This window comes from Heterocephalus glaber, unplaced genomic scaffold (genome assembly GCF_053883595.1).
Source record: "Heterocephalus glaber isolate CG9 unplaced genomic scaffold, H.glaber_assembly_v1.0 deba00001442, whole genome shotgun sequence".
Taxonomy (NCBI): domain Eukaryota; kingdom Metazoa; phylum Chordata; class Mammalia; order Rodentia; family Bathyergidae; genus Heterocephalus; species Heterocephalus glaber.
The window spans coordinates 1,917,796-1,938,970 of NW_028258296.1; the positions used below are offsets into that span (position 1 = coordinate 1,917,796).

Here is a 21,175-nt window from a genome sequence, read left to right on the forward strand (position 1 = left end):
ATCCATGGAATTGTATACTTCAAAATGGGCAATTTTACAGAATATGAATTATATCTCAATAAATCCATTTTTCAAATGGCTGAAACAAAATCTAATCAGTTTAGAAGAAATAGAGGAAACAGACAGGTCTACAAGAAAGCAACCATAAAATCTAAAAGCCAAACAATTCTTTGTTTAAAACAACTGATCCAATTTCCTTAACAAGTCAATGGCATAAAAATAAAGTTAAAAGTTGGAGGAGCAAGAAATTGCTTTACTTAAAAAAGAAAAAATGAAAAAAGCTTCACTAGTCTAACACTAAATTCCATCTGTGAGGGCCAGGGATTTAGCTCAGTGGTTCCACCACCTGTCTCACAAGTGCAAGGACCCGAGTTCAATCCCCAGTACCAAAAATAAATAATAAACAAATAAATAAATAAATACCACCTGTGAATCTTACTTGGATTCTGATATGAATAAACCAACAACAGTAAAAAGACATTTATGAGACAATCAAGGAAATTTAACCTGCACTGGGTAGTAAATGATAAAGAATTACTGTTAATTTTGTGAAGTGTGATAATAGCACTGTAGTTAAATAAGAAAATGTCAATGTGTAAATTGGTTTGAAGACTCCAATAATTAAAAAGTACTTTTTCAGAGAGACTACAAAGAAAAAAATTGAAGTCAACAAGCACTGACTCCACTTCGAAGAAATTTTATTGCAAAGAAATTTTGGGAACTGGAGACTGGTGGGAAAATTATGGCAAAAAATTTCAGGATTTTTTTAAATGGGAAAAAATTACAACATATTTGAATACTGACAGGAATGATCCAGTAAATAGGCAAAAAAAGATGTTATAACAAAGAGAAGGGAGAATTACTCAAGTACTGTACTTGAAGAATTAAGAGAAGATAATTCCTGATTGGGTAGAAAGAGAGGTGGAGTCACAGTACCAGAATAAAAGGACAAAAATGATAAGAGGTGGGAACTAGAGAGTGGGAAGTAGGAAACCAAGGTTACACATGAGTTATAGATATTCATAATGACCAAATCCAGCCCCTGACTACAGAAATTCTGAGTCGGTGAGGTAAATTCAGGGTGCAAGATAGTATTACCAGAGGAGAAGAGTTCAAAACATCGATAGCACTTCGGAAGGATCATCTCTATGTACACTGAAATCAAAGTTCCAAATATTCTAAAATTTCTCCAAAATTCATGTTAATGTTATTAAAAGGAAACTTTTTAGCTCAGTGGTTTCGCTGCCTGGTGCGCAAGTGCAAGAACCCAAATTCCATCCCCGGAACCAAAAAAAAAAGAAAAAAAAAAAAAAAAAAAAAAGAAACTTCGTATTTTAAAATTTTAGAAAGACAAAACTTATAAACAAGTCAATATAAGTCAAGCAAAATGTCATTTTCCTAGCGTAGTATGTTTCTTCTATAATTAGTACATTTTTATAGCTAAATAGAAAATATTTATAATACATTTTTATTAGTGACTATTAATTTTACAAAATATTGGGTTTCGATATCGTATTTTCATACATGTGTGTATTTTAATCATATCCAACCCATTAGCTTCCCATCACCCCTAGATTCCTTCATTTTCACCTAGATTCAGAATCATCTTGGGTCTTAAAAGTTCTAAATATAAAATTCCTAGTTTGACTAAACCCTACATACAGTTTCAGCATTAACTAGGAAACCAAGGCTTGCTCTATGCCCTTTTCCTAAGTCGGGCTTCAAGAGTGAGGTGGCAACACGTGCGCTGATGAGACTAGCGACAACATCCTGCTTACTGGCTCCCATCTTCCTGCTGTCTCACTGCCAGTGAGACACCTGTAACATACTACGGTTTTAATACGCTACTTACTGCGCTGTGAGGGGAGGTACTGCCAACAATGTTGAGGTTTTTGAGCAGTTGAGGGGAACCACTGTACTGTCCAGAGATCTGCTTCCTAACTTCAGCTGCCACAGTTCTGTAACAAAAACAGCAAATACATTATCTACATTTTAAAAATACATAAACAACCACATTTAAAACGGAAGCTTCATTTAAAAAAACAATAAAGTGTTAATAAGTCTAGAAATTCATAGAGTAGTTCAAGAAATAATTTTCTAGCTTCTAAGTACATTGAAACATGTATGTAATGCTGACACAGGATAAAAAGTTATACCCAACTTATATAAGGCTTATCCTAACATGGCATTGTAAGGAATATACTTTGTTTATGATAAAGCTAGTAGCTATAAAAAGATGTATATATCAATATATGTGTATTTTAAAGATATAAAATTAATTCCAAAAACTTCATAAACAAATCAACATATACACAATAAGAGGAAGAAAAAAGTCTCCTGTCTAATATTACTGGCTTCTGATTCATCCCCCAGAAAGCTATTCTCTACTTAGTAAAAAAAATGCCCTCATTTCCCAGCACTAATAGCTTTCCATAATTTGACTCTTAATTTACCTCTCCAGCCTTTCATGTTCTTTTCCAAATTCCTGTGAATGAACATGAACTGCTCCCTCGAATGCTGCTTCCCTCCCACACTGACCAACCCAATCTCAACTACTTTTAAAGGTAAAAACTCAAATGCCAATATTTTCATGCAAACTTCTTGGCTCATCACAGCTAAAAATAATACCACACTTCTTTAAAACCTTAGAACATTTATCAAACCTAGCTTGCATTTTCCTCCTTCCTATTTATTTTTCACACGTTTCCTGTGTGCTCTATAGAATGTTTATATCCTGCTAATATGAATAAATATACACTGCTACTGAACTTGCTGACAAGTTGAGTAACCAAAAAGGCATTACCATAACTTAGCAGATAAATCTTTCACTGAAAAATCAGTTAGAGTTCAAATTAAACTTCAATTAAGAGTTTACAAGATTTCAAGTAGTTGTTGACCTCTAGGGGCATATTAGTATTCCAAATTTACTTAAAGAAATAGTGTTTCTCAACAAAAAATATTTTGGACACTCAAATGAACTTACAGACCATGAATCTCTATATACTTCATAGTCCACAAAATATTCAGTGAGCCATAAATCCTGCAAATGGGTAACTTTGCACGTTGTGTCAGTAAGTTTTGTTAGGCCTATGACATTAACTCACAAATGCAAACTAAAGACCACTAGCTGCAGATTTTGTGTGATTATGTTCCTCATGCCAATAACCCCTCATGGTGGTCAAGTAAGCACATCCCTTTTTATAAAATTCATCTTCTGTAACTCTTTTCCCAAAGATAAAACTCTTTCCACCATTTTGATATGGACCTAAAGGCCTGATTTCTCAGCCAGCTCAAAGACAGTTCTGTTTTGGACTGTTCTCAAGTTACTGGTTGAATTTAAAGCCCTGAACATCTTGGTCCCCATCAGAATTCCCAGCCTAGCTTCAAAAAATCTCATATCTCAAAAATTACCCAGACTTAGTATATAATCTTCCCCTTACTTCCTCTCTTCAATATTCTTCCTTCTTTCACTTTCAATCATTCCACACACATTTACTCCCCATTATTACGAGCTGAATGCGCAATTAGGAATTTCTGGTTCAACAGTAAAAGACTCTTTAAGGTTCAAGATCCTGAATTAGCTCAACTTTTTTAACAGGTAACTTGAGAGAATTTAGATTATATTTATGTTTGAAAAGGCTGAATCATTATTCTTTTTTTCTTGCTTTTTTTAAGGTCTTCTATGTAGTGCAGGCTAGCCTTGAACTCATTATGCAGTACAGGCTGGCCTCAAACCTACCCCAATCCTCCTGCCTCAGCCTCTCCTCAAGTGCTGGGATTACAGACATGCACCACCACACCCAGCCTAAATCATTCATAATTGCCAAAACTTAGAAGCATGAAGCTGTCCTTCAATGAGTGAAAGGATAAAAAAAAGTATGATATATCCATCTACTGAAATATTATTTGATAATTTTTAAAAAACCAAGCTAAACAAGCCACATAAAACTACTGCTAAGTGAAGAAGCAAAAGTGAAATGGTTATATATTATATGTTTCCACCTATATGACATACAGTACTGGAAAAGAGAAAACTATGGAGAGTAAGATTAGACGTTGTCAAAGGTGGCAGCGGGGAGAAACAATGAATAACTAGGATACAGATGTTTGGAGCAGTGAAATTATTCTGTATAATAATGTAATGGTGGTTATGTGCCATTGTACGTTTCTCAAAACCTATAAAATGCTCCGCATACAGTGAACCCTAATGTAATCTATGGGCTTTTGTTAGTAATAACGTATATGAATATTGGTCCATCAATCATAACAAAGGCACCACACTAAGACAAGATGTTAGTAACAGGAAACATGGAGGGGAGGGAGTATTTTGGAAATGTCAACTTCCATTCATTTTTCTGTAAACCTAAACACACACACACACACACACACACACACACACACACATACACAGTGTTAACTGGAACAGACATGGGAGGAAGAGGAGAGGATCAAGAAAAATGGTTATAGGTTAGAGTTGCAAGCTGAGCAGGGAATGAAATCTTTGAGAAGGACGGACTGAGAAGCAAAGGGCAAATTCTATAAAACCTCTTTGTGAAAAGACAAGATCATTCTTTGGGTTTTTCTGGTACTGGGGATGGAACTCGGGTCCTTTAGCTTGCGCAGCAGGCGGCGAAACCACTGAGCTAAATCCTGGGGCCCTTGACAAGATCATCCTACTCAGTTGAGGGCTCTATTAGGCTTCTTAGTGAATTCTATTTAACATGAGTATTCGTTATTATGTTTAAAATCCTCACATATTCTGATCCTTTTGTCAAAACTGAGATGAGAACACAAAACAAAAGCCAGGCGTGGTGGCGCACGCCTGTAAACCCAGCACTTAGAAGGCTGAAGCAGGAGGACTGCCCTGAGTTCAAGGCCAGCTAGTGCTACCTGGTGAGTTCAAGACCAGCCTAAACTAATAGTGAGACCCTGCCTTAAAAAAAGAGAGAGAAGATAGCTGACTCCCCCAGTCTCTTAAAACCCAGTGGTGCCTGGGGCGTCTCCTGAACTCCATAAGAGGCCATCTAATTGGGGCCGCGCCTTAAGGCATCCTGGGCACATGTCACTCCGTAAAAAGTGTGACCTCTCACCCCTGGTGTGATCTTGGGGCCAAATCCTGGCATGGGCTGTTGGGCCAGCCATGGAGCTGGGGAGCTGCTTCAAGACTTACGAGGACTTCAAGGAGTGCTTCAGCGCCTACAAAAAGGAGAACAGGTGCTCCTTCATTCTCAGGGGCTGCATCTCCGTCCAATTCCACAACCTCAACCATGGCACTTCCATCCACAAGGATATCCTATATGTGCGGGTGAAACTTGTCTGTATTTGTTCCCAGTCACACAGGAAGGGAACATGGGAGGTGGACAAGTACCCAGCATACTTGCTCCTTTGGTACAACGAGAGACTAGATAGACTGTTTATCAGTGAACTAAACACCCAGCATGTCCACATTGATTCCAAAACTGCTGGTCCTGGAGGAGATGCCACTGGCAAATCTCAGAAGACAATGTGCCTGCAGAAACTCCAGCTTGTGCAGCCCTCAATCAAGAGAGACGCTGACATAGCTGAGAAGTCCCCAGTGGAATCATCATTTTGCCTAGATAAGGTACAAGTGCCCTCAAAGCCAGAGCAGGAAAGCATCACTCCTACTGACCTGGCCAAAACAGCAAAAGTGATGAAGAACTTTCTTAAAGTAGATGAAGGTTCCTCAGCCTCCTTCAGTGCGGGCACCAACCAAGACCTGGACTGGCTCAGCTTCCAGACCAGTAAGATGAGTGACCTGTACATCTGCTTCCCAGAGAACCTCTTGCTGCACTGGGTGGAGAACACCCAGGGCCATAGCCTCTATGCTTTCTTGGTGGAGAACAAGGAAAGAGAGGGTCGGGTGGTCCACTTTTCTGTGCTCAAGGCCAAGACGACCACTTCTGTGGCCAAGATGCTGAGCATCTTTACAGAGTTCAACTCTGATTGGCCTAAGGTCAAGGTGGTCTTTGTGGACCTTTCATTCCCTCACCAGGCCATCCTGCAGGAGATCTTCCCTGCTGCCCAAATCCTCCTCTCCACCTACCACACAACCCGGCTCTTGGAGAAGTTGCATCGCAGTTCAGCAGATCCATCCTTTAAAAGGCTCATGAAGGAAGCCCTTCGGGAAGCTGTGTTTGTCACTTCTGATGCCAGCTTAAAAAAATCTCTGTCAAACGTCCCAAGCCCTCCTAGACGAGGATCTCTTCAGCTTCCTGCAGAACCACTGGTTCTCCTGCGAACTGCTGTGGTACATGCATGTCAGGAAGGGCCTGCATGCATGTAACACCTACATGGACAGCCTGGACACTGTCACCAGCAAGGTGTCATGCCTCTTTCAGAAACAGCCATCCCTGCTGGACTGCATCCTCTGCTTTGTGGGTTATGTAGACTTCTTCAATACCAAAGCCTTGAAGAATTTGCCCACAGCTGCTCCCAAGTTACAGAGAATCCGGACTCCAAGCATGCCACCAAAGGCCACAAAGCCTTTTGGAGTTTGTAGGGGGATCCTCACCGGGACACCTTTGGAACAATCAAAGCCAGATTCACAGCAGGTTCAGTTGCTGCTGCAGCCCTTCCAGGGTGACATGCTAGACACCTTGCACCAAAGTGGCTCCGAACTAGCCTACAAGCTGTGCCACAGTGAGTGGGAAGTGGTACAGAATTCCACCCACCTAGTGGAGATGGCTGGTTCCTCAGTGGATGTTCAGCTGCTAGAGGACTCTCACCAGGTTAGCAAAGATGGCTGTAGCTGCAGCTGTTCTTTTCAACAATGGTACCACCTGCCTTGCCGGCATATTTTGGCCCTTCTGCACAATAGCCAGCAGTCACTAGACGAAGCCATGGTATGCCGAAGGTGGCAAAAGAAGTACCAGCACCTCCTTGGGCATAATGGGGAATTCCAGAACCGTGGTGTGATCCTAAACACAGACCAGCCTGAAAATCAGGGTCAGAATGACATGATTCAGGACCTAAACCGGGAGCTAGCAAACCTGCTAATGCAGACTGAGGGGCCAGAGCTGGAAGAGCACTATTCCACCCTGCGTAAGACTGTGGACATCTGGGCTGATCCCTGTCAGTCATCTGAGTCCAATCAGCAGCCAGGAGACTTCAAGGATGTGGGCTGCCTTCCTTTCCTCTGGAGAAAACTGGAGGAAGGGGAGGAACTCCCTCCCGCTGAAGCCACGATGCATGATTAAAACACTTGCCCCAGCACACTTGACTACAAACCCCTCTTCTTGGAAGCCTGAGAGTTCAGAGTGGGGAAGTGATGCTGGGGGTCAGTGTTTCAATATCTTCCTAGATAGGGCTAGGGGGATTGTTAAAATAGGGAGGAGAAGGACCCCACTGTTTGATGGTCCTTTGAAACTGCCCCATTTTAGCCCTACCTCTGGCACCTCATTCGTTGTTCAAGGCAAAGCTATCTCCATGCTGAAAAGTTATCCTTCTTTCTCCTGACCCTAAAATCAGATTTTATTCTCCCTATGGAGACAAACCTGTACCCCAGGATAGGATGAGACAAGATGGGCCTAGTAAAAGGGTCTGTTTTCAGGGACAAAGGGAAGGACGGTGATCTTTGATTGTTGCTGCTCTTTATGAAGAATCTGTCATTTGTATCTGTTTTTATTCATATTAAATAAAGTTGTTTTTTTAAAAAATGAAAAGAAAGAAAGAAAGAAAAGAGTGACTGGGGATTTAGCTCAGTGGTTCTGCCGCCTGCCTCACAAGCACAAGGACCTAAGTTTGATCCCCGGTACCAGAAAAAAAAAGAGAGAGAGAGATACCAAAAAAAACCAAAAAAAAAAGGAGGGGGGAGAGAGAATACAAAATAAAAACCCCTTAAAATGAGAGAAACCTAGAATAAATATTCTATGTGTACCTCAATGCTACTCAACTCCACCTACTATCTCAGCATGACCTCAGTGTTTCTGGGACCAAACTGTGAAGACCAAACTGCTGTATTTCATACTTCATCAGATTCAAGATGTCATTAATTACTGAGACATGACATTACTCCATAAAGAGCTAAGAAGAAAAATCTTGCCAGCCATCACACAGCAATTAACTGATGATTCCAGGTGTTAAAATGAGAAGCTAACTGAAATACAGTTACTTCAGAGATTGTTTAGTAACAAACAGAAAGATAACCCTCATTGCAAATGTCTCCTACATGACATAATGTCCCAAAATAGCTTTCAATAGTAATACGCTGAAAATAAGATGTAATAATGCAGTAAGAACCTTTGAAACAGAGCTGTAACGACAATAAAAATGCCTGCAACCCAACAAGGGATGTGTTTACACTGACATCTGGTGTCCCATGAAAAGACTTTACGGAAAGGGAATGAGGAATCTCCCAGAAACAAAGCTCTCCTGACCACACAACAATGCAAAGTAGAAAGAATACGTCAAAATTCTGCAGTTATTAATGCTACTAATTATGATATGAAAACACTTTCCTCCCCTCCCCCAAAAAACATCCATTTATGTCTGTATCAACTCTCTCCATTTTCATATGTTCCAATATGATGAAAAGACAAAAAAAAAGCTACAAAAATAAAACTGATCTAAGGAAGAAATTTTTAAAACAAAATACATAAAAAGAATATGTGCATGGCATTAAAACCTCAAAGCTCCACAGAAAGGGAACTAAAAACAGAACGGTTAAAAACAAAAGGAAAATCTTTTTTCCATTTCCAATCTGCAGTCTTATTTCTCAATGGTATCACTTAATATTTGCCTGGATGTGCTTCAAGAGAAAGGTATTCACACACAAGCACATACATAAGAAATTCTTATTTTTCAAGGTGCACGAGTGACATAATTCAGTCATCGTTCCTTGACACCTTACATTATACACTTTACAATGTACCTTGGAAATCTTTCCATATCATCACACAAAAATAGTAGTAGTACTAGTACCAAATCCGGTGATTTGTGCCTGTAATCTCAGCTACTAGGGAGGCAGAGGCAAGAAGAGCTCAAGTCCGAGGCCAGCCTAGGCAATGTAGAAAGACTGTCTCAAAGTAAAATAGCAGGGGCGAGGGTGTAGCTCAGTGCTACATCCTCACCTAGCACAGGAAGACCCTGAGTTCAATCTCCAGGACTGTAAAAACCATAGCAGCTACATTTGTCGAGCACTTACAACGTGCCGTATTCTGTGCAAAGTACTGTATTTGTCACACCTGCGTTAATCTTCAGAAAAACTCTATGAAGTAGGTACTATATAATCCGGTCCCCAAGCCCCTGTTATAGACAGTACTGGGCAGGGGTCTGTTAGCAACTGGGCACACTGCAGGAGGTGCACAATACGCAACTGACGCTTCCTCTGCAATAACAGCCACTCCCTGTCGCTCACATCACACTCAAGCTCCACCCCCTTCAAGTCAGAACCCTACCATGAACTGCGCAATCGAGATCCACAGGGACCTCAGTTGCACTCCTTATGAGAATCTAATGCCTGATGACCCTGGCTGGAGCTGAGGTGACCATGCTAGTGCTGGGGAAAGTAATTATGCACAGCAAATGCAATATCAACTAAAAGAAAGAAACTAACCTCTCTCATCCGTGTAAAAATTGTCTTCCACGAAACTAAGTCCCTGCTGCCAAAAAGGTTGGGGACCGCTGCTACATCAGAATGCTGAAGCCTGGAGAAGTTATTATGGCCACATAACTGAAGAACACAGCCAAGATCTGGAACGCAGAGACTGCATGCTTCTCCACTACTCTTCTTCATCTGCTAGAGTCCAAGCTATGGATAAACTGGAACATACTCAGCCAGTTTCTATTGGTGAGCATTTAAAGTCTGTCCCTAGACTGCAGCTCCACAAGGGGAGGGATTGTTGTCTAAATTATGAGCCATTGTTATCTTATTTTTTGGGCCTTCCCTGTTTCCAATTTTTCTGCAACAATGTACTATTTTGTACTAAGAAAAAAATAGGTATTTTAAAATAAATTTTTCAAATGAATTAATTTGCCTAATCTTATGAAAAGTGGAAGCAGGGTTTGAATTCAGATCTGTATAGCTTCTAAGGTCTCTTTCCACGGGAACAAGTTTCCAAAGACAAATGGTTCTAGCTATACTTCATTTAAATTATTTCTCTATTTTCCAAAACCCAGCCTACAAGGTCAGTTAAAGATACCCAGTGAAAATGCCTGTTGTATATACTAACATACTAATACGAACAGTATAGTGACTACCACCATTATTATGCTCTACTTTCTTTTTGTTTTTGTTTCTTGTTTTTTTGATTTTTTTTTTTTTTTTTGGTACCATGGATTGAACTCGGGACCTTGCGCTTGCGAGGCAGGCAGAACTTCCTATCTTTTGATAGGTGATTAAATAAAACTTTAATTTGAGGCATTATTTTTATGTCACTAAGTTGGCCTAGTTAAAGTCTTTAGGAACATAAAGGGCCGGATCAGAATAACCCCTAAAGGCTAAAAAAACCCCTAAAGTGTATATGGGTGGAATGTGAAATAAAAGAACAAAAAATAAGTTCTACATAGTACATGTAACATTTAAACATAACTCCTTTTCTGAGGGGGATTTAAAAAAAAAAGATGTCATGTCTCCTGTAGCTCATCTGACACTATTTTAGGATAACATTTAAGTCAAAGATTTATAAGGCACTGTCTTAAGGAGACTTGGATACCTCTAACACAATGATCAATAGTATTTCACTATTTCCAAATTCCTCAACTGACAAATGGTAAAAACACTGTTCCTTATTTCATGCCACATAGTAAATTTTAACTACAGGCAGAAAAAATTCAAAAATGTAGCATCCATGAATATTAACACTGACCCAAAATTAGTAACTAAAAACTAAACCTTCTACTGTAAAGTTAATCTACCTTGAGTCCATAATGTTAAGTCAAATAAATCACACACAAGCTTAAATATGGCATGGCTTCTCTTGTATGAGAACCCCAAAGTATAAATAAATTAAAGAGCAAAATAAAAAACAGATAATAGGAAGCAAGGAGACAGATCTTTTGCAAATAGGAAGGGGACCAAGAAATAGAGAAGGAGAGACAATGGAGGGGAGGGAAAGAAGATGAAAAAAAATTTAAGATATGTTATATATGTGTACCAACTGCACACAGTGAATGTGATCATTATGTACTGCAAATATGTACTAATAAAAGTTAAAATTTAGAAAAAGTTAATCCTCCCAAAAAGAGAATTTTATGTTTAATTTCACCCTAATTCATAAAAAGAAAGGCATAATCTTATTACTCACAAACATATAAATGGTATCCTGGCATAAATTATATACAATTAGTTCCTAAATCCTGTTTATTCTAATTCTTAAATACTTCTCAAATCTCTGTCCTCTCCTTCCTAGTTCTATAGTATCTGCCTACAATGGTAATAGTCGGAATGTTTTCCTCCCTATATCAGGAAAATAGCAATTTCTCACTTCTAGTCAACACTGTACTGGAGGCTCCAGCCAGTGAAACAGAGAGAAAAAGAATTTAAGGGGATTCAGATTAAAAAGAAACACACAAGGGCCAGGGATTCAGCTCAGTGGTTTTGCCGCCTGCTGTGCAAGTGTAAGAACCCAAGTTTGATCCGCGGTACCAAAAGAAAGAAAGAAAGAAACACAGAAAGTTCAAAGGAACCCACAAAAAACTAACAGAATAAATAAGTTCAGCAAGGCCAGAGGATGTAAATTTAACATTCAAAAGTCAATAGTATTTAAATATACTAGTAACAGACCAATTTTTAAAAATTCCACTTATAGGGGCCGGGGATTTAGCTCAGTGGTTTCAATGCCTGCTACACAAGCGCAAGGACCCGAGTTCAATCCCCGGCACCAAAAAAAAAAAAAAATTCCACTTACGAAAATATCGAAAAATACTTAGAAATAAATTTTTTAACGTCCAGGACATACATACTAAAAACTTCAAAACCTTGCTGAGAGAAGTTAAATAAGATCCAAATAAATAAACGGACACTTCATTTTCCATGGACCAAAAGACTCAGTATTATTCAAAGAGCAATTCTCCCCAAACTGCTCTTCAGACTCAAGGCAAACATTAACAAAATTCCAAAGGATTTTTGCAGAAACTAGCAAACTTTATATTGATATTGATCCTAAAACATTTATGGAAATGCAAAAAAATCCAGAATAGCCAAAACAATTTTGAAATAAAAAGAGCTGGAGGACTCATACTTTGTGGATCTCAAAACATACTATAAAGCAACAGTAATCAGAACAATGTGGTACTAGTATGAAAATAGACATACAGATCAATGAAACAAAATTCAATGTCAAGAAATACACTCCTACATTTTGTAGTCAATTGATTTTTTCTCCTTTAGAAAACTCAATACATATATACATTGTGTAAGGGTCAAATCAGGGTAATTATGATTTCCATCTCCTTAAACATTTAACACTTCCTTTACTGAGAACCTTTGCACTCCTCTCTTCTAGTTCTTTACAAAATATATAATACATTGCTGTGAACTACAGCCACCATGCTGGACTGTAGAAAATTAGAACTTACTTCTCCAATGTAACTGCGTTATGGTGTCCTTTATCCAATCCACCTCTGCACCTCTTCCTTACCCTTCCTAACCACCAGTGACTTCCAGTCTCCATTTCCATGTAATCAATTTTCATAGCTTCCACATGAGTGAGAACATACACTATTTGTCTTTCCGTGACTGCTTATTTCACTTGTAACGAGCTCCCATTTCATCCACATTGCTATGATAGGATTTCATTCTTTTCTATGACTGAGAAACACTCCATTGCGTGTATACACAACATTTTCTTTACCCATTCATCTGCTGATGGACCTCTCTTAGCTGTTGTGCACAGGCTACAGTAAACACAGAAATGCAGGTATCTCTTTGACACACTTCTTTTCCTCTGGACATTCATTCAGAAGTGGGATGGCTCACAAGGTATTTTTACTTTGAGTTTTTGTAACTCTCTTCCTAAGCCTTTAACACAGGGGCCTTGGGAAGAGTCAAGATCCAAGCCACCACAAACAGCCTACACACCAAGAAATCAGTTGTAAGAGATGGGAAGGAAGAAACAAAACTTCACGATGCCCAGGTGATACGGGTGTCCTAATCAAAGGAATCTACAAACAGGTTTTTTAAATTATGTTTAGCAAAGTATGGCTGGATACAACATTGTTACACCTAAGAATAAATCTAACTAAAGATGCTCAAGATTATTACAGAGAAAACTATAAAGCTTCACTGTACAATATTTTAAGAGACTTAAATAGAGAAATACACCATGGATTACTGATCATTTCCTCCACCAAACTGATGTATAGATTTAATACAATCCCAATCAATTCTAACCATGTTTTTATTTTGTTAGTTTTTTTTTTTATAATTTTTGGTGGATTCTAAAATTTACAAGGAAAATAAAAGGGCTAAGAGCAGCCAAGATACTTTTCTAAAGGGGGTGGAGGAGATGGTGTACTAAATCCCAAAGTTGGCTATAATTAAGATTATTTGTAACTGAAGAAAAGATGCAGAACCAGTTTAAAAGAACAAAATACCACTTTAGAAAATAGTGTGGCATAATCAAATAAACTTAATGATAAATAAAATCAGCATGATGTACAATAAAATACCTGTGATCCAGGAACTATATGGTTAAGTATACCTTAGAGCAGTGTTGGTGAAGCTATGGCACACATGCCACAGCCAGCTATTTATCATCACTGAAAGCTCTAAAAGTTTCGCCATCACTGCCCTAGAGAAACTCATGCATATGTATACTAGCAATGTTCACAGGAATATTTTAATGGTCAAAAACTGGAAACAATCCAAATGTTCCTCCACAAGACAAACTGTGGTTTATTTATACATGAAATACTATAAAGCAATGAAAATGAATAAGCTTTCATTACAATACCATGACTGAATCTCACAAATATATTGTTCAAAAGAAGCAAGACAGCACAGCATACAAACACACAACATTCCCTTCAAAACAGAAAGAAATGATACTGCTTATGGATGAGTTCATAGGTGGTAAGCATTAAGAAAAAAAGGAAATGTTATCCCAAAAGTCAGGATAGTGGACTAGAGTCATCTGAAGAAGGGGCAAGACTTTAAAAAGAGGAACAACACCAAAAAGAAACAACAGCAGAATAATCACAGGGTTGGAAATGAGCACAGCATTTGTGGGAGCTCAAAGAAAACACCAAACTTCCTGGAAGACAAAGTGTAAACAAGAACAAGACCAGGTTATAGACTACACTAAAACACTGCAAGAGTCTGCACTTAACGCTCTAAGAAACCTCTCTGCATTCTTAAAAAAAAGAATGCTATGACAAAGCTGTGCTGTAGGGAAACCTTGAACCACATCTGAACTAAAGGATGGAGAGGCTAGACCAGTTATGACCCTGCTGCAATCTACGGCAATGAAGCAGGTGCCAAGGCGGCAGGGTGGCATTCATTCAAGCAGCACTTACGGGTTCAGCATCCACAAGACTCTGCAAGGTACCAGAGATAGAAAATCAAGACTGCTGAGCATGGGGGTACACGCCTACAATCCCAGCACTCAGAAGGCTGAGGCTGGAGGATCACCATGAGTTTGAGGCCAACCTGGGCTACATGGTGAGTTCAGGGCCAGCCTGAACTACAAAGGAGACCCTGCCTCAAAAAACAAAAAACAACAACAAAAAAAGAAAATCAAGGGCTGGGGATTTAGCTCAGTGGTTCCAGTGCCTGTCTTGTAAGCACAAGGTCCTGAGTTCGAACCCCAGTACCAAAAAAACCCCCCAAAATCAAGACTCAGATCATCCGTTAAAGAATTTTAAATAGCAGTATAAAAAAGGGACAAGAAGCCAGACATAGTGGTGCATGCCTATAATCCTAGCTACTGGAAGGCTGGGGCAGGGAGACAGCAGGTTTGAGATCAGGACAGGCACCTTAGCAAGATGCTCTCACAAAAATAAAAATAAATAAAATTAATTTTTAAAGAGAGGGAGCTGAAGGGGCCAGAGATACAGCTCAGTGACTCCATGCCTGCCTTGCAAGCACAAGGTCCTGAGTTGGATCCCGGGTACTGAAAAAAAAAAAAGAGGGAGCTGAAGACATATTCTCTTTCCCTGAGAATAAGATCTAGCCAGAAAATAATCTGCCTTGAAAACTAGAGATCAAAAACGTTGTCAGTATTCTGTTGCTCAGTGCCTTCTCTGTGAGGCAGGGAAGGCAAAGATAGGCTCACGGGGCTGGCATTTTTGATCTCTAGTTTTCAGGACTGATTCTTTTCCAGCTAGGTCTTATTTTTGGAGACACACATTAGTTCAGTACTCCGTGGGTTCAATTCCCAGTACCAGGAAAAAAAAAATGAAGCACATGAGCAATCAGAAGAAGCAAAGAAGCTCATGAAATCAGTGACAAGGGGAGGAAAAAAAGTCAAAGGTTCTTAACCCTCGAGAGTTCTACACTTCAGGTACACAAAGATTCACAAAGAGGAGCACAGTAAGGAAGGAGTCATGAATATACCACATACATAGGAGAAATATGACTAGAAAGAAAAAGGAAAAATTAACTGGGCAGCTAAAAGTGCTATGGCTCTTTGTTTTACGATGAGAAAGGCAATAGTAAGTCTCATGGCTTAAAGAAAAGGTCCATAAAAAGGAATAAAGATGTCAAAAAGGAAAGAGAAGTGTAGAAACCAAGGTTCTGACAGACGAGGCAAGGAATGAGTTTCAAAGTACAATAAAACAAACAGGCTTTAGGGACAAGAGACCTTGCCAGCTCCAGGGAAAGATGGTTACATGATGTGTCCAGACAGCAGTATGCTTAGGTTAAAATAAAGGACTCAGACTCAAACTTTTCAAAGATGGAGAGGTAGAGAAACAAAAGTGGTAAATAAGAGAAATTATATACAGTAAACCTCATCTAAAATAACCTCGCAAGCAGACGGTCCCGAGTTCGATTCCCAGTACCAAAAAAAAATAAAATAAAAGACATTAATAAAAGGTCAACTCTGAATTGTTCTAGTCTCTTAACAGTACTGCACTTGCAAACCAGAAACAGATTAAATATTCAGTCTGAAAAACTAGTGAGATGCAGGCTGAGGTTGTAGCTCAGTGGTAGAGCCCTTGCCTAGCATGCACAAGCCCCTGGGCTCAGCATCACACACAAAAAAGGGAATTCAAGAGATGAGAACAACAAGAGATCTGGAAATGTATGTGTCCAACAAGACAAAACAGGCAGCAGTGAAGCAGTTCACGACACATGAAATATGAACTCAACAAGTAAATTCTGCACTCTGAAAGACCAGATTTATGTAGCCAGTCATTAACAGACACAAGACCGACAGCAACTGAGGTGTTAAACAAGCCTATCTCCATGAAATCTTACTGATGTAATATTTTCCTCAGAAATAAAGATCTGACAAAAACCCTTCATTAAGTTCTGCTTCTTAGAATGACACCAGCTGACAAATGAAAAACAATGAAAACATGCATAATTTTTGGCTATTAATAGCAGCACTGTTCCAGGTAGGTGTGGTGGCACATTCCTGTAACCCCAGCACTTAGGAGGCTGAGGTGGGATGATCCCTGTGAGTTCCAGGTCAGCCTAGCATACATAGTGAGTTGAAGGCCAGTCTGAACTACACAGTGAGGACCTTGTCCCCAAAAAAACCAAATAAATAAATAAATAGGCAAAATATCTGAAATCAGAGAACTAGGGTTTAAGTCTCAAATAACATCATTCTTTCTACCCCTTATTTCCCCATCAAGAAAATGGTAGTAATAATAATAGCAAATAAAAAGGAATGACAACAGCAGTAGTTAAGATGTTTCTCACTGCTAATGTTTCAGGTACAGATCTAACTATTTCACATGCATTAACTCATTTAACCCTTAATCTTAGGGAGGATTTTATCCCCATTTTTCTTATTCGAAAACCAAGACACAGTTTAGATCAGCTGCTCAGAATTTCAACTATTATACAGTATAAGCAAAATTTCAGCCTGTGCATTCTGACCGTAGAGCCCGTATTACTATATTCTCTTGTCTCTATGGGTAAAATGTCCCTCTGTGGGTGAGTGTGCACACGTGCTCATCCTCCTGCTGAATACCAAGTGTTAAGATGCAATAATCCAAACAAAATCCTAAATCATTCATCTAAAATATTCAGCATTCCACAAATACATGGGCCTTGTTCTCAAAAAGCAGAGTGGACACATAAGAGGTAATTACATGATATGAACAAAATATATATCCTGCTTTTCTACGTGAGCTGAGGTAGGCAGTATGATTAGCGAAACATGAATAAAGAGCTTTCAGAAATCATCAAATGAGCCTCGAAAAATAACAGCACTAAATTCGAAAGGCTAAAAACTGAGCCAGAAAGAGATCAGTACAATTCTTTGTAAAGTAAAGCTTTCTGAACAATCATGAAGCTTAAAAAAAAGTTCCAGACAATAGTCTTTTCAGAGACCAACAAATTTCATATATGCACATCACAGGAAGGATTATCTCTTCCAAGAAAAGCTTCTAAACCACATTTAACTATTGTAATAAAGTTGTTATTTACTAAACATCTATTATTTACAAAATATTGTTCTAAGCATGTCAAAGGTATCGACTTCTTGCCTCCTCACAAGAACATAAAGTAAGTCTTACTATCACCCCCGTTTTTAGATACGGAAATGTGGCGAAGTGGAGCCAAGAAACTCGCCCAAGTTGACTGAGTGAGTGGCAGGGCCAGGCTGTCAAGCCCAGTTTATCTCCAGGATTTGTACTATGCTTCCTCTAATAGGAAACCGAGCAACAAAACAAGGATTCAGAAGAATTATCCAACTGTATTTGGTAACAAGGAGGAAGTACTTTTATTCTCCTAAGCATCTAGTAATTACTGTATCTAGAGCAGTTCTCTCGCAGGCTTTTCCTCCAAGTTAGGTCTGCACGATCTCCCTGGACAGAGCCTGGGCTCCCCTGGCTTCAATTACAGCCTATTTGCTGATGATTCCCAAATCTAAATCTCTAGCCCAGTCTCTCTTCGGTGCCTTAAATTTACACCAATAACCAAACAGATGATTCTTTTTAAGCGATTCATAAGCCCCTCAAAATCAACATGTCCAAATCGGAATCATTTCCCTCGCAGCTCATTCACCACTCTCAAACCTCTTCTGTTGGCCTCAGCAACCACCTCCTCATCCACCTGCCTCACCTTCCACAGCCGACCACGTCTACCTCCTGAGTCTCTCTACTCAGCGCAGCGCTATGCCTACATTTTATAACTTTATAAGACTATCTTTATTTGCACTTCGGGCTGTCTTGCACAATTAATTATCCTTTTTTCTTGTGGTTGGTCCTGTCCCATCTGATGACAAACTCCATCAGTGGAAAACAGACATTGTATAGGCTGCATCTCTCACTGTTGTGTGTACTTATTTAAATAACACAATGTGTTCAGAGATAAACTTTGGTTCTATTAAAGAGAAATTAGTATCAAAAATGTGTCAATATATCATTTTAAAATGGCATTACCTCAGAAAACCCAATTACTTTACAAAAGAAAAAAGCAGTAATTTCCTCGGTTCTACTAATTATTACTAGCATTCAGTGACAGCCAGGGTAGGCCGCATTGCTATGCACTTTATACAAATGAGGTGATTTAATGTTCACACCAACGCTATGAGCGGGGTACTGTTATGTCCTCACTTTTCAGATAAGGAAACTAACACTTAAGGGGGTTTCAACGACTTGGCCAAGCTCCCAAGTTAGAAAATAGAATTTAAGCTCATGTCAGAGTCTGACAGAGCCTTTGCTCTATTGGCTCTAAGGAGAAAATGTTTAAAAGTCAAAAAGAAACAAAAGGTACCAAAGCTTTTATCGAAGAAGTTAGTTTTAAATGAACAAGGTGTCAAAAGAGCTAAACGATATGGGGGAGGGGAGCAGTTACTAAAGATCTTTTTTGGTAGGTCCAGAACTGTTCAAGAAACGTCCACAGACTGAAAAGATTCAGAGCCATAGAAACACAATCGCTTTAAATACACATGTATTTCATTTCAATGTTTTCTTTCTTAGAATATCACAATCCGAAGAAAGAGGGTTTAGCTGAGACCAAAACTGTCCCGTGCCTTTTTTAACTCCGCTCCAACACTCACTGCTTCCCATCTCGAGGTTTGGCTTTGGGGTGACCAGGGACTCCCGCCCACGACGCCCGAGCAGCGGGGAGGGGGCTCTGCCACCCCGCTTCCGGCCCGCGGGCCCCGCCCCCGGGTCCCCCGACCCCGACCCCGACCCCGCCCGAGCTTTCGGGTCCCGGCTCCCGCACCCCGCGTCCCTCCTCTCGTCCCCTGCCGCGGCCCGCGAGGCTTGGGGGACCCGCTCCGCCGGGGAGGGGGCGCGGGCGCCAGAGGGGCGGGCAGCGGGGACACAAAGACGCCGCGCCGCCCCCGCCCCCGCCCCCGCCACGTCCCTCCTTGGCCGGCTCCTGGCCGCGCCAGGCCTCGCGCCCCGCACCCGAGCGCGCCCGCCCCGAGCCCACCCCGCGCCCACCCCCGGCCCCCGCCGCACGGACCTGCTGATCTTCTGGGCGAAGGCGCGGCGCTCGGCCATGGCGCGGCGCGGCTCCTCCGTCCCTCCGTCCCTCCCTCCGTCCGTCCTCCGCGTCCCCGCTCCCGGGTTCCGCCCGCGCGCGCCTCAGGACCGGGCTGGGCCGGCGCCGGCCCGACCGCCGTAAAGCTCCGCGGAGGCGCGCGGGGGCGGGGCTCCGGGAAGGGCGGGGCGCGCTCCCGGGGGAGGGGGAGGGGAGGACGCGGCGCCCCGGTCCCGCGCGCCTCAGCCCCGCGTCCCCGCGGCCTCCTGCGGCACCGGGCGGGCTGGAGACCTCGCCCTGCAGGCGGCTGCCGCGCCTCCCCGCGGGACGTGGTCCCCTCAGCCTGAAGCCACGGGCCGGCCGGGTGCACGGGGACGAGCCCGTCCCCGAGGGGCCGCCTTCCCTCTGAGGCCCCTCGCTCCTCAGCCCGTTGCTCCTTTGGGGTACAGATGCAGGTCCAGGTCTCTGCACGTGCTGACCTCTGCCCATAACCTGTGCGCCCCTGAAACCGCCTTTGCCACAGCAGCCAGGGCGCGGAGGCGCAGAGCTCCGGCTCTTCCTGTTCTGCTGGGATCCGAATGTTTCCGCGGCCGGACTCCCAGCGCATGCTTTCTGGTCACTGAAAAGGTGAACCTGGGAGGCATACCTTGGCTTGTTGTGGCACCTTTCGTCTAACGGACTGCAGGAATTTGGTCTGGGCAGTGATAGTGTGACTTTATTCCCTGCGTGTCCCCGCCAAACCTGTAGCCTGGGCCACCAGGTCTCTTGCCCAGTGACAGTCGCCGTGAGAGCCTGCTGGCCCAGGCCTCTAGCTTCAGTCTCGGGCTCTCCTCTGGTGGGAGACCGAGTTTATTCTTGCAGCAGTGCTCATCCCAGTAAGACATTGCTCTTAAAACACTTGTTTACAGAGGAGGAAAGATGGTTTGTTCAAAGAGAACATGTATTTAGCGTCTGCCTAAGTGTAGAGCTCACTCGGACTTGGCAAAGGTGAACTAAATACAGCCCTGCTTTTAGAAAGTTTGAGTTCATCAACAATGATAAGCAGCTACTCAGAGAGCTGTAGGTGGAGACCAACACTGTGCCGGACCTTTAAGACCCTCCATAATGGGCCCATATATTCTGCCATTTCCTTGCTGTGTGATCTTGGGCAAGTTACTGAACCTTATCTTAAAATGGAGGAAATAATGGTGCCTACTTGCAAGGGTGTTGTGAAGATTCATTGAGCTACTCATATAAATTTCTTAGAACGGCCTGGCACATGATGAGTACTAATGGATTCACTGCTGTTATTATCACTATTCATCCTGCACTTCAACTTCTCCGGGGTGCTTGATAGCTCTGAATCATTCCTCTGCTCTCATGCTCCAGCCAGACATCCTAGGCCTTTATCTCTGCTCGCAAGCATCTTTTCAGTACTCTCTTAGAGACTGACCACATTTTGCTTTGAATGGGTCTTTGTATACATGCCTCGCTGGCTGCCAAAGTGTCTGAAAGGACATTGCATGCACTGTGACGCTCAACTGGAAGCATTTCCAGGAGGAGGAGGACAAGTAGGATGAATCCATACACTGGGGAACAGAACTGAGACCACTCCAAGGGGAGACG

At 41.5% G+C, this 21,175-nt stretch overlaps 1 protein-coding gene and 1 pseudogene across 17 annotated transcripts in view; one reads left to right on the forward strand and one right to left on the reverse strand.

Annotated features, from left to right (window-relative positions):
- The window catches only part of Dock7 (dedicator of cytokinesis 7), a 198,422-nt gene extending 178,738 nt beyond the window's left edge, over positions 1–19,684 (reverse strand). For all 17 annotated transcript variants that reach the window (XR_015451897.1, XR_015451898.1, XM_021255643.2 and 14 more), the window contains exons 1-2: positions 19,553–19,684; positions 1,853–1,958 (exon numbers count right to left, since the gene is read on the reverse strand). Coding sequence is in view for 15 of the 17 variants with exons in the window: in XM_021255643.2 (XP_021111302.1) it covers positions 1,853–1,958; positions 19,553–19,590 (144 nt within the window). In the remaining 2 variants the exon portion in view is untranslated. The remainder of the gene's footprint in view (positions 1–1,852; positions 1,959–19,552) is intronic.
- On the forward strand, positions 5,071–7,217 carry LOC101718275 (zinc finger SWIM domain-containing protein 3 pseudogene; annotated as a pseudogene).
- Positions 19,685–21,175: the final 1,491 nt, after the last annotated feature.